The sequence below is a fragment of the Salvelinus namaycush genome, chromosome 36 (assembly GCF_016432855.1).
Source record: "Salvelinus namaycush isolate Seneca chromosome 36, SaNama_1.0, whole genome shotgun sequence".
NCBI classification, from domain to species: Eukaryota; Metazoa; Chordata; class Actinopteri; order Salmoniformes; family Salmonidae; genus Salvelinus; species Salvelinus namaycush.
Genome location: NC_052342.1, coordinates 8777761 through 8790583, shown reverse-complemented (window position 1 = coordinate 8790583; position 12823 = coordinate 8777761). Strand labels below are relative to the sequence as shown.

The 12823-nt window shown below is 41.8% G+C and overlaps 1 protein-coding gene across 1 annotated transcript in view; it reads left to right on the top strand.

The window, feature by feature from the left end:
- The window catches only part of LOC120030219 (protein Dok-7-like), a 48306-nt gene that overhangs the window by 21390 nt on the left and 14093 nt on the right, over positions 1-12823 (top strand). The window contains exons 8-11 of the mRNA XM_038975567.1: positions 1264-1312; positions 1591-1833; positions 3167-3264; positions 4116-4185. Of these exons, the coding sequence (XP_038831495.1) occupies positions 1264-1312; positions 1591-1833; positions 3167-3264; positions 4116-4185 (460 nt within the window). The remainder of the gene's footprint in view (positions 1-1263; positions 1313-1590; positions 1834-3166; positions 3265-4115; positions 4186-12823) is intronic.

The following is a 12823-nucleotide window of genomic DNA, read 5'->3' as shown; positions in this document are numbered from 1 at the left end:
GTGTGCACTCTACTAGCCATTTGAGGTTCTAGCTGTCCTTTCACTCAAAATGGTCTGTGCGTAGATGTTGTTCTTATAGTCTCTCAAACACTCCCATCTCTGTAAGAAGTGTCTTCATAAGAGCCTCTGTGTCACCATAGTTATTGCTCTTCTAATTGGGCCTCCATTTTGGGATTGTTCTATCAGTCTGGGTTGACTTGGGCTTTTCAAACGGATACTCTTCTCTCTCTTTGAGGTCATCCAAGTGCAAGAAATTGATTTTAACTTCTTCTCGTTACAAACTTTTTCTTCCACTGTCTTTGCTTGTTATGGAAACAAGAAAGGATAGCCCTTTCGTTTGATCTTTGAAGATGAATCTCGTTTACAAGTGATTTACAACGTAAAGCCTCATACTCATATACTTTGAAAGAGGACATATTCGTACAGAGTATGACATGTGATTAGATCCCAATTTATTCATAAAAAATTCTCTGTGGAATAAAATAACTGATTATAGTCATTGATCCTTTTTTTGTCATCCAAAATATACCTCTTTTATTAAGCATTGCTTTTGATTATATTAAAAAGACATCCAAATCAATGAATAAAATGTCAGACCATCAGAATTTCAAACATAGAACAAAGTGCTTTTCTTTGGTCAAAGCGGGTCTGTTTTACTCTCTGATGAAACAACTTCAATTGATGTTTATGTTTTTTACTACCCCGTATATGAGTGACTTTCTATTGATCGTTTAAACCTAGAGCCCCATCTGCTGGTGGTGCATTTAGATATTAATCATCCAAAATTGGTTGGAGAGACATTTATCAAGGTTAATTTCTGATGATCTTTGTAGAAAACAAAAATAACATTTCTGTTGTTTCCTCTGACTTGTCTTAAGTGTAGCCTTCAGTCTCTTTGAAAGATATTTCCCGAGGGTGATGTAAAGCTCCAGCCTTACAGTGCCACAATTCCTCTGTTAGTTGCCTAGCACCAGTCCTATGGAATAAAGCATTGTGTGGGTGGACATCTATCAACACAGTTGTAATACTCAACCTCAGTTATCAGCTAGGAAAACAAAGACCCTTAAGGGCCCAAGGGTTCAAATAACTCAATGTAACTCTATGTGAACAAGCCATAGCAGCTCTCATGTTTTTACCAATAGACAATGCCCTAGCAGTATTCATTGAAAGACTCTGGCACAAAAATATTGTGAAAGGAACTGTACCTGCTGACACTGTTTCATCTAGTTATTGAAGATGTTCTCTTTCCTCATCTTCTCACAGGGGACTCCAGTCTCCTACACTGGGGGCTCAGCAATGCCAGCCGTACCAGGTAAGTCAGCTCCACTAGGTGTGTGTGTGCGCACCCGATGCCATGATTTCCCTTCAATATCCCTGTCCAAGCATGAATAGATTTTTCAGACCTGTGTTTACTTTGCAGCGTGTTTAGACAAGTAGTTTGTTCTTAGGAATGAATCCGTTGAATTATTAAACCGATGTGCAGATTTCCTAACCTGTATAACTAGAAAGGAGATGCGTTAAGCTCCAAGGACATAACCTATGGACTGAGGATTGGCAATTGCCTCAGAACCTCCCATTTTGAAAATCCAGCAGGTGAAAGTATTGATAAGTGCCCGTGCAGACCCAACAACAGCTCCTCAGAATATATCAAGGTTGACGCACTGAGGAAAACTACAGAGACCGCGTCCTCACCTGCCTCAGTGACCAATCACCGCTCTGAGAAGCTAAAGATGAGGGATGAGGGATCAGCACCTCTACAGAAGAAAGGCAAGGGGAAATTAGCTGACCTCTTAGCAGACCTATTAGGCTACGGCGGCACATCCGGAGAGCCAGGTACAAAGACAAACGAACTGAATCTTTATGAGTCAATGGCTTCTGCTTTGGGACGTGAGCTTAGATCCCAACAACCTGTTATCAACTGTGATCTGAACTCAGCAAGACCAGGGGACAAGGGGACTATCATTTACGAAAACTGCTTCAAGTGCAAGAAAGGGGAGGAATGCCATCCACCTCCTTGGGGGACAGCAGAATTTCCCCGGAACAGCTTTGTCCTTCAGGTTGGTCAAATGCACCACAGTGGTGTATGTTTTGGACAGCCACTACCCTCTGAGCCCTTGAAGAACAGTGTGGACTGTGAAAAGACATCTAACGAAGAGCAGCCTATTGAAGTGCAACTGCTGGGCCCTACACTCCAAGATGGAGACCTTCCATGTGTGGAGGTGAAAGATCATTCAGTATCGGTTGAAGGTAAGAGAACGCCCACTTCTGATTTATTCTTCTTCTCTCTTCACGGAATGAACTTCATGCTAACAAACGAAGTCAGCCTCTTTCCTGGCTTCCTCCCTCCTTCCTTCCTTCTCATCCGCGCCCCTCAAACTGTTTCTTTAATGTTTTCCTCCCTGTTCTTTTCTTTGACTTTAATTTAAAAAATATCCTTTCTTCTTCGTTTCCTCTGTATTTTTGGGGGGGACTATTTCTCCTCCCTCTGCAAGCTGGTGATGCCTCTATGTTCTCTTCATGCTGTATTCATTTTGTGATTGAGCTGCTTTGAAGGTTGGGATAGATGCAGAGAAGCTCAACCAGCTGCTGCAGTATGAAACAAAATGTGACTAGATACAATGGCATTTTACATGACTGTGACGGTACACAAGAAAATTACAAACTGAAATGACAATTGTCATATTTGTCCAGCATGACCCCAGATTGTATAGCATCGCTCTGACAGTTATTTAGACTATGTGGTTTTGTGGATGTTTCCATTTGCACTGGAAATGACATCAGGGCCACTGTGTTGGCTGCTGTGCTCGTAACAAAGCCATCCCCATGAGTAATACAGCACTTATCCCAACCACACTAGGGAGTTCTAGACAACGTCAACAATGTAATGCTATATCCTGTCCTCTGACATGTTGCGGTCTTGTACGACGATGATTAATCTGTCCCTTGCAATTGTCTTCCAAGTCGTTTCCCATCCTTGGATCAAACAGGTTATGTGTGTTTGGGGACCGAGAGACGCCGCTTCGACTGCATTAGTTCACAGCATGTAGTAGACGAAAAGGAGAACATGATATAGGGATCTTATCCTCACAGGCTTTACTGCAGTGTAATAGGAGTCCGTTGTATTGTTGCGCATCTCAATCGCACTTTATTTTCCTCTTTCCACCAGACAAGAAGCAGAAGAGTAAGGAGGAGAGGCACAAAGTCGAGTATGAGATCATGGAGAGCCGGGCGTTGGAGAAGAGTTCAGAGGTGGAGCATCAGGAAGTGGGATTACTCAATCCTCTTAATAAGATCATCACACTCACTTGTTTCAATTGTTTTCTTGCTATGGTCCAAACGTATAATTAAATACCTGCGAGGCCAATGTCTATGAAAGAAAGAGGAATACTTTAGAGGGTGTACACTGCAGTATGGAAGTCCTTTATAACAGCTACACGCAAGATATGACAGGGCTGTCTATACTGCTTTTATAATTGTCCCATACATTTAGTATATGCCATTTCCTTGTAAGACTGGCATTTAACATGAGTGGAACAAACATTGGCAAATGTCAACAATGTTAATTTAATGTCAGCAATGCTCAGACTATAATGCTCTTAAGTAAGTTACAGTTATTTTAGTGAGGACTGTGGAAGTCAGTGTAACATAGTGTTGTGGTACTGTAGGGCAGAACAGACAGAACACATTGTGTGAGAGTGTTACCTCAGTCACATCCCACTTTTCAGTCAGACAGAGGGCAATGAGGCTGCCCCTTTCCACCATGTTTTCACACCAGAGACTAGCAAAACCACTGGAACACTTGACTCAGTTGGAAAGGCATGAATAAGCTTCAATAAGAACAAGAGATGCTTCAGGCTACATGCTTTTTTCAATTTAAGTAGACAAGTCTGTGAGGTTTCAGTACACTCAAATTAGTCAAGTCTAAATCTAACTCGAGTGCCCCCAGTGAACTGTTAAATAGAGATTAGCATTTGTCTGCGGTTTAATTTTGATTTACTCAACTTGGACTGAAATCTTTGTAATTAATTCCAGCCTCAGGCTTGACCTTAGTTTGATGTAGCCTAAGCTACCACTTAGAAACCAGCATCTTATTTACTGTGTACTGTGTCTTTCAGCCAGAAGAGAAAAGCAAGTACGAGCTGATGGGCAGTTGTGGACAACAACGGTTCCTTCATGAGACTGAAGGTGAGTGCATTTTATGTTCCAGTGTAGAGGACTGTGCTGGACTGATTTCTTCATCCCACTCCTGTCCTCTCTCGCAGGTTTTTATACTGGACCTGCCCACTCCGCAAAAATATCCTAAGAAATAGGTTAAATTACCAGCGATTCTCACGTTGCCCATTATATTAGGCTATGAGTATTACTGGGCTATATCAGCCAATATGCTAGACGTAGTTTGAAGAGAGCTGAGTTGGAGAGAGAGCCGACACTTTCTCTTGAGCTGCGTTTTACATATATCCTTTTTTGGAGCGGGGCGATATTCAGACGGAGACAAATATGGGTGATCAATATTTATTTCCAGGCAATGTAGTAAACTGTAGCCTAATCATATTTAGGAAGTACATTTCCTTGGAAAGATACCTGTCCAGTGCCTACTCTATTTAATTTAAGAGTCTATTGACGCACCCGTGTGCACCTGTCAATCTAAGTAACATAATAAAATATTCCCCATCAAAATCTGTCAGTTTAAGATAGAGATATCAGTTTTTTTGCATTGGGCTGCGTCTCAATCCACCGCATCTGCCTATGTCCTTCCGCATCTGCGGTGGGAGGTGGCCGAGCTACAGCTGTCAGACCGGTCTCCTCACGATAACGTCTGTAGCGTCCAAACGGTTTGGCCTAGACTCTATGGAAAGGGGAGACGAACATGATGGCGTTCTCCGCTTTGCTGCTCTATGACCCCCACAAGTGTCACAGGACTCATCTGGGGTCGGTAACGCTGATGAGCCAACTTCTGTCTGTAGGATCTGAAACGTTTGAGCTACAAACTAATATGACTTCACTATGGGGAGACTCTCACGAACACGTTGATGTTCTCCGAACGGTATCCTTTCAGTTGAGTGTACTAGCACTTCACCTGTCTACCGGAAGTTGATGCTGTTGCTATGCAACCTCTTGCTAGCTTGTTAGCATCACAAATTACTAGCTAGACATTTTACGATTTCTGGTGTGTTCTTGAATTCAATTTGAAGTGTCAGAGTGCACTCTGGGCGTTCCTAAATCCAGAGCATTGTTAGATTGTCCATTCGTAAATTCAGAGTGTTTAGCTTTCAGAGCGCGTCACTGGACGCTCTGGCAGAAGAGTAGGGTTGATCCGTGCGTTCTGACCTCACAATGGCAGTCAAGCACCCAAGCTAACTGGCTAACGTTATCTAGTTTGCTAGCTATTTCCAGACACAAATGAGAAAACACCTCACTCTGACCATTTTACTTGCCCTAGCAGAGCTGGTTAGGCTGTCTTCATGTTATCCAGAGCGTTGGTGACTGTAACTGTGCTGCTGGCAACAATTTAATTACGCTTTTTTTGCCAACGTTTACTGACACCGGCCATATATTCAAACGGTGTTGAGCGTTCATAAATTCATCAGTTATTCTGCACTCTGGCACACTAAGAGGAGAGTGCTCTGAAATCGGAGTAGCTAGACATAATTAACCATGTCCATTGAGAACGCACAACGACTATACCACTTAGCTAAGAACGACATGAATAATCAAGTCAATAAACGTTGGATAGTTAGTTAGATTATAGTTAATATACTGCCTGGCAAGTTCGATGTATTAGTAGCCAACTAACGTTAGGTAACTAGCTAACATACAGGTACATACTGCTGTAATGCTATGCGGTTCATAAGGATAACACAGCTAACAAATTGTCAGCCAACATAACGTGCAACGTAACTTATTTGAAAAATCATTGCTTTATTATTTTCCTCAACATTTTCTTAACATTTGCAAGAATTTGTATCCGGTCTCGTCGGACTTTGTCTGCATATTTTCCGCTACTTTCTTCAAATCTGAAAATGTTGTGAAGCCACGGCCATATTCAGAAGAACTGCATTATGGTCCCTAAAAGCACGGAAATAGTGTCTACTGCTGTCACGCCCTGACCATAGAGAGCCCTCGGGGTTCTCTATGGTGTAATAGGTCAGGGCGTGACTAGGGGGGTTTCTAGGTATTATATTTCTATGTTGGTGTGTGTGTATGGTTCCCAATTGGAGGCAGCTGATAATCGTTACCTCTAATTGGTGATCATACTTATTGTGTCCTTTTTCCCACCTGCTATGGGGGATATTGTTTTGTATGAGTGCCTATGTGCGCAACATATTTCACGATCGTTATATCTTTGTTGTTTTGGAAGTTTCACTATCATTAAAATGTGGAACTCTACTCACGCTGCGCCTTGGTCCAATTATTCATATGACGGTTGTGACAACTGCTTCTATACTTCATATTTTGGCATATTTAGTACGACATCCGGGAACTTTTGGCATACTAACTATATCCATACTATGACCAATTATCATACTACAGTTGTGGCCAAAAGTTTTGAGAATGACACAAATATTAATTTTCACAAAGTCTGCTGCCTCAGTTTGTATGACGACAATTTGCATATACTCCAGAATGTTATGAAGAGTGATCAGATGAATTGCAATTAATTGTAAAGTCCCTCTTTGCCATGCAAATGAACTGAATCCCCCAAAAACATTTTCACTGCATTTCAGCCCTGCCACTAAAGGACAAGCTGACATCATGTCAGTGATTCTCTCGTTAACACAGGTGTGAGCGTTGACGAGGACAAGGCTGGAGATCACTCTGTCATGCTGATTGAGTTCGAATAACAGACTGGAAGCTTCAAAATGAGGGTGGTGCTTGGAATCATTGTTCTTCCTCTGTCAAACATGGTTACCTGCAAGGAAACACGTGCCGTTATCATTGCTTTGCACAAAAAGGTCTTCACAGGCAAGGATATTGCTGCCAGTAAGATTGCACCTAAATCAACCATTTATCGGATCATCAAGAACTTCAAGGAGAGCGGTTCAATTGTTGTGAAGAAGGCTTCAAGGCGCCCAAGAAAGTCCAGCAAGCGCCAGTACCGTCTCCTAAAGTTGATTCAGCTGCGGGGTCGGGGCACCACCAGTACAGAGCTTGCTCAGGAATGGCAGCAGGCAGGTGTGAGTGCATCTGCACGCACAGTGAGGCGAACACTTTTGGAGGATGGCCTGGTGTCAAGAAGGGCAGCAAAGAAGCCACTTCTCTCCAGGAAAAACATCAGGGACAGACTGATATTCTGCAAAAGGTACAGGGATTGGACTGCTGAGGACTGGGGTAAAGTCATTTTCTCTGATGAATCCCCTTTCCGATTGTTTGGGGCATCCGGAAAAAAGCTTGTCCGGAGAAGACAAGGTGAGCGCTACCATCAGTCCTGTGTCATGCCAACAGTAAAGCATCCTGAGACCATTCATGTGTGTGGTTGCTTCTCAGCCAAGGGAGTGGACTCACTCACAATTTTGCCTAAGAACACAGCCATGAATAAAGAATGGTACCAACACATCCTCCGAGAGCAACTTCTCCCAACCATCCAGGAACAGTTTGGTGACGAACAATGCCTTTTCCAGCATGATGGAGCACCTTGCCATAAGGCAAAAGTCATAACTAAGTGGCTCGGGGAACAAAACATCGATATTTTGGGTCCATGGCCAGGAAACTCCACAGACCTTAATCCCATTGAGAACTTGTAGTCAATCCTCAAGAGGCAGGTGGACAAACAAAACCCCACAAATTCTGACAAATTGATTATGCAAGAATGGGCTACCATCAGTCAGGATGTGGCCCAGAAGTTAATTCACAGCATGCCAGGGCGGATTGCAGAGGTCTTGTAAAAGAAGGGTCAACCCTGCAAATATTGACTCTTTGCATCAACTTCATGTAATTTGACACTTATGAAATGCTTGTAATTATACTTCAGTATTCCATAGTAACATCTGACAAAAATATCTAAAGACACTGAAGCAGCAAACTTTGTGGAAATAAATATTTGTGTCATTCTCAAATGTTTTTGCCACGACTGTACATACTCAATTTACGTCACAAATAGTATGGTTAGTGCGATTCTTATGAGTATTCAAACACAGCTTATGTGTTCAAAAGACAAAAATATTTCCAGAGCTTTCTTACATCTCCTAAATATAGGACAGACACTTGAAAACCTTATTCCATATGATTTATGATCTTTTTTTGCCATTATGAATGTGTTATTCAATGCGTTTCTATGGGCTATAGTAGTGAAGGCCAAATTAAATATATATATATATATATATATATATATATATATATATATATATATATAAATCCATTGTATGACCATCTTAAAAAAATTCCATGTTAGCGTCGCACCCCCCCACACGCATGCCCAACTAGGAGAGGAGAGGTAAGCTACTGAACTTGATGTAGCAAGAATGATGAGAGCAAACACTTGCACTTTCTCTTGACCTACGTATTGCATATAGGATGTAGCCCATCTTTTAGCGGTGGGACGATTTGCAAGCAGAGACAAATAAATAGGTTATCAATATTTATTGAACAGGAAAGGGCTATGTTATGCGTGCGTTACGCCTTTTCCTTTTCAATGATAATAACATTTTTGATTGCAGCTCAAATCACCTTGGTTAAGCGCCCTCCACTTCTTTACCAATATTTATTTACAGACACTGTGGTAAACAATAGCCTAATCATATTTAAGATAATTTCTTTGGAAAGCCCAAATGCCACGTGATTCTCCACCCATTGAATTGGCAGCCTAGACCTACTCTATTTCATTGAGACCCAGAGCCGCTGGAAAATGTGTCGAGACAGGATTTTCCTCTGTGCATTTCAATCTTGCTTGGCGCCGCCACACCCCTTTCAAAGCAGCAGCACCACCAACCGGGCCAGTAACTTCTCAGCACAGTTTTGCATTCCAGTTCAACATTCACCTACTCTGTCACAGTCTACCATTGAAAACCATTGAAGACCACACTCAGAAAAAAATCCTATTCGTATTTGAGCAATATGATTGGCCGTTCATTCAAGCACCGCTATGCTCCCGCGAGTCACCTCTTCTCAAGCACTCGAGCAGTACAGAAATTGATAGCTGCGTTCACACAGCACACGCGAGTTGTCCTGAGCTAAAAGAAGCGCCCATCAATCTACTCGCTGAGCTTATTTATTTTAGGGAAAGTGATTTTTCTAAAGTTAAGCTTCAATAGTGAACATACTATTAATACGCTGGCTACTGTTGATAGTCCGCAAAAAGAAAGCTACAAAAATACACGTTAGCATTTGTCTTGGCTAGCCTACTGTAGCCAGGTCGATATCTACTGTATTTTGGAACGCAATTGTTTTTAATTAAGGGGGAGAGTCTTATTTTGAGATATTCATTTTTAGAAAGAAATATGTACAAAAATGTAATTCTAAAGAATAGAGTAATGACTTACATTGCTAAATTATATTAAACTGATGTTTAATACATATCATAATAACCAAATATAGCCTGTTAACTGTTGAATATAGAGAGAAAGCATGCCAAGCTATAGGCTCTGCAATGAACCCAATGCATTTAAAAACTACACCATGTCCGGGACAGTAGAAATTCTGTTTGGGCCAGTAAATGTTTGACCAATGGCTAGCAGATACCATAGACTCCCAGTAATTGTGCTAACGCTAGTTAGCATTGGCTCGCAAAACTACTTCTTAACTTCATACTGCACACAGAGAAGTAGATAAAGGGTAGATAAATGGTCTTATTGCCAACATCCCGAAGTATCCCTTTAATGTTGGACCATGTCATAGCCTACAAATAGGACCCATTTGGGACCTGTTTTGCCTGACCAGGTCATGAGATCTGGAAAAACTTCAGGCCCCAGAATAAAATACATTTTGAGACACCACTTTTGAACCTGTGGTGCCACCTCTGTTGAGACCACACTTGATCTTGCACACCCAACTAGTAGAAGAGAGGCTACTGAACTTGAAGCAGGGATTGCTGAGAGGGTGTGAATAATGCGTCAGAGGTGCTTTCAATACAATCAGTAGGCCTAGGCTAACTCATAGAAAGCAGAAAGATGTCTGTTTCCAAATAACCTACGAAACAAATAAATTTTTCATCTCAAATTGTCCGCCTGACCGAATGCAGCCCTCTATTCCAGTGTTCTGTCTCACCGTAGACGGAAATGAGCACGGAGAGAGCAAAATAATCAAGTCTGTCATTGATGTTACAGTTATTTGTGGTCTTTGTTTTGTCTGAATGCTGAGTCAATCAAAACATCTTCAAAGAGTGCCCTTAAATTGCCTAGACCATGACAGTTCTCAGTTGTCTGTCTCAGCTGAATTTCACCTTGCCCTTTCTGGCACAACTTCCTGTGCTCTCGCTCCATTAAAGTGGATCATTTTGATGAGTCATCTATCTTGAATCAACATATCCCCTCCATCACCTGTTACTCTGTGTGCATGACCGTGTGGAATGGCAGACAGACAGCACCCAGGTGGATTTATACAGAAACCAGATGCAGGGGTCAGAGAGGGCAATGGTGAAGTCTCAGAAGCGGTGACGAGGTACAGACAGGTCTGCGACACCTGGAATGCTCTGTGAAATTGAGCCAAGCTAATGGACTCTGGTGCCTGACAGGTAAAACTTCATTTGAAGAGGTGTACACAACTTGTATAGAACACCTAAGCATGAGAATAGCATGCTATTCACCTATTATTTGTTTGTGGTGGAGTTGTGTCTACGCTGTATTCTGACTTCATTCCCTCAGAATTCCACACATTTTATACACTTCAGGGTCCTATTGGATCCAGAATTGGTGCATCGGTACCGCTTGCCGTGCAGTAGCAGAGAGAACAGTATGACTTGGGTGGCTGGAGTCGACAAACATTTTCTCAGCACCCCCACCACTAAACCTCTTCACTCGGCCACGTTCCTCTGATACCGTCTGGTATAGAGGTCCTGGATGGCAGGGAGCGAGCTCGGGCCCCAGTTATCTACTGGGCCGTACGCACTAATCTCCGTAGCGCCTTGCGTTCGGATGCCAAGCAGTTGCCATACCAAGCCTTGATGCAGCCAGTTGTCATGACGTTGCCCTCTTTGGGTACAGCGAGCACCATCCCCCTCTCTCTGCACCACCCCCCCCCCCCCCCTCTCTCTCTCTCCTACACCCAGGCTGCTGTTAGGCAGGTCATAAATTCCTGGAGGAGATTCTTCCTCATGGCCAGACAGTATAGAGAGAGAGTGAATTTTCATAGAGAGAACAAAGGAATTTCTTCCACCTCACAGAACTTGAGAACTGAACAATATTCATGTTCTGGAGAATGTATAAAAGGTCGGTGAAGCAGCCAGCTACGAACTGGTCCGTTTGGTACAATTTTGTGAAACTCGTGAGAGACAATACAGCCACATTACCATAACCCTGTTTATACAAGAGTCTCTGTTGTGGGGCTTGCATCTAATTGTTGTATGGGATGAATGAGTAAAGATGAAACTATTTGTGAAATTATGTAATGTGATTTTAGACTGTTTAATGGAAACTCCAATTCCCTTTGGAGTTTAACTAAGTCATGGGCCCGCCCCATGAGCGCAGACATTGATCTGGAGTCATGGGACCGCCCCTTTCTGCTCTTCCGAATATAAACCCCACCTTGGGAATTTATCTTCAGACCATGCATCTCTCAATTACGAGAGGGCTAAGGTTTGAGCCCATTGCTGAATTCTTAACCATACCACGTGGTGAAACTCTGAGACTATCTAACCGACAGAATAAGAACAATTCTTTGACACTAATTACTAGTCTGCAGCTAGGAATTCGGTATCATTGAACTCGAAGACTGACAACCGCCGAAACATCTATTCTATAACAACATTGCTGAATGTTACTCTGAACTATCCATTCTAACCACGGCAGAGAGAGAGAGGTTGGACAAACTCTCCAACAGAAACAAACTTTCCAACAGAGATCACGGCGACACACTGAAATATATATATATATATATATATATTGATTGCAATTATTCCCGAATGAGTGAGCGTTCATGTGCAAAGGATTAGCATTTCAATTGTTATAATTATCACTTTGTAGTTTCTTTTATCTCAGTCGACCCCCACTTTCCTTTTTGTCAACCAAGCCGCGATACCGGTTTATCCCACTAGGGAAACTCCACTATCATTTCCTTGTAACTATCTACTGTTTGTTTGTGTGCATTTCTGTGATTATTTAGTTAGTAAATAAATTATTTAAGACAATTGATGTATGGATGACTCATAGTGAAGACTGGGTTCGTGGAGATAACCAACAATTTACAACGTTTGGAATGAGATTAACGTGAGGTAAAGAATAATTCATTAATTGGAAGACAAATTGATCAGATTTTAAAATATCTGAAAGTTATATTAGGAAAATTATAACTTTGTAATCTGAATATTTTCCTTGGTGCCCTGACTTCCTAGTTAATTACAGTTACATTATTAAGTTAGTTTAATCACCTAATAATAATTACAGAGAATTTTTGATAAAAATAAGTCTTCAGTTTAATGATGCCAAAGACACGACACAGTCTAGAAGCTCTCAATGGTGCAGCTGTAGAACTTTCTGAGGATCATCTGGCCCATGCTGAATCTTTTCAAATCAAATCAAATGTTATTTATCACATGTGCCGAATACAAATAGTGTAGACCTTACTGTGAAAGGCTTACTTACAAGCCCTTAACCAACAATGCAGTTCAAGAAAATAGCTATTATTTACTAAATTAACCTTTTCTCAATAGGGGGTGCTGTTTTCACTTTGTAAA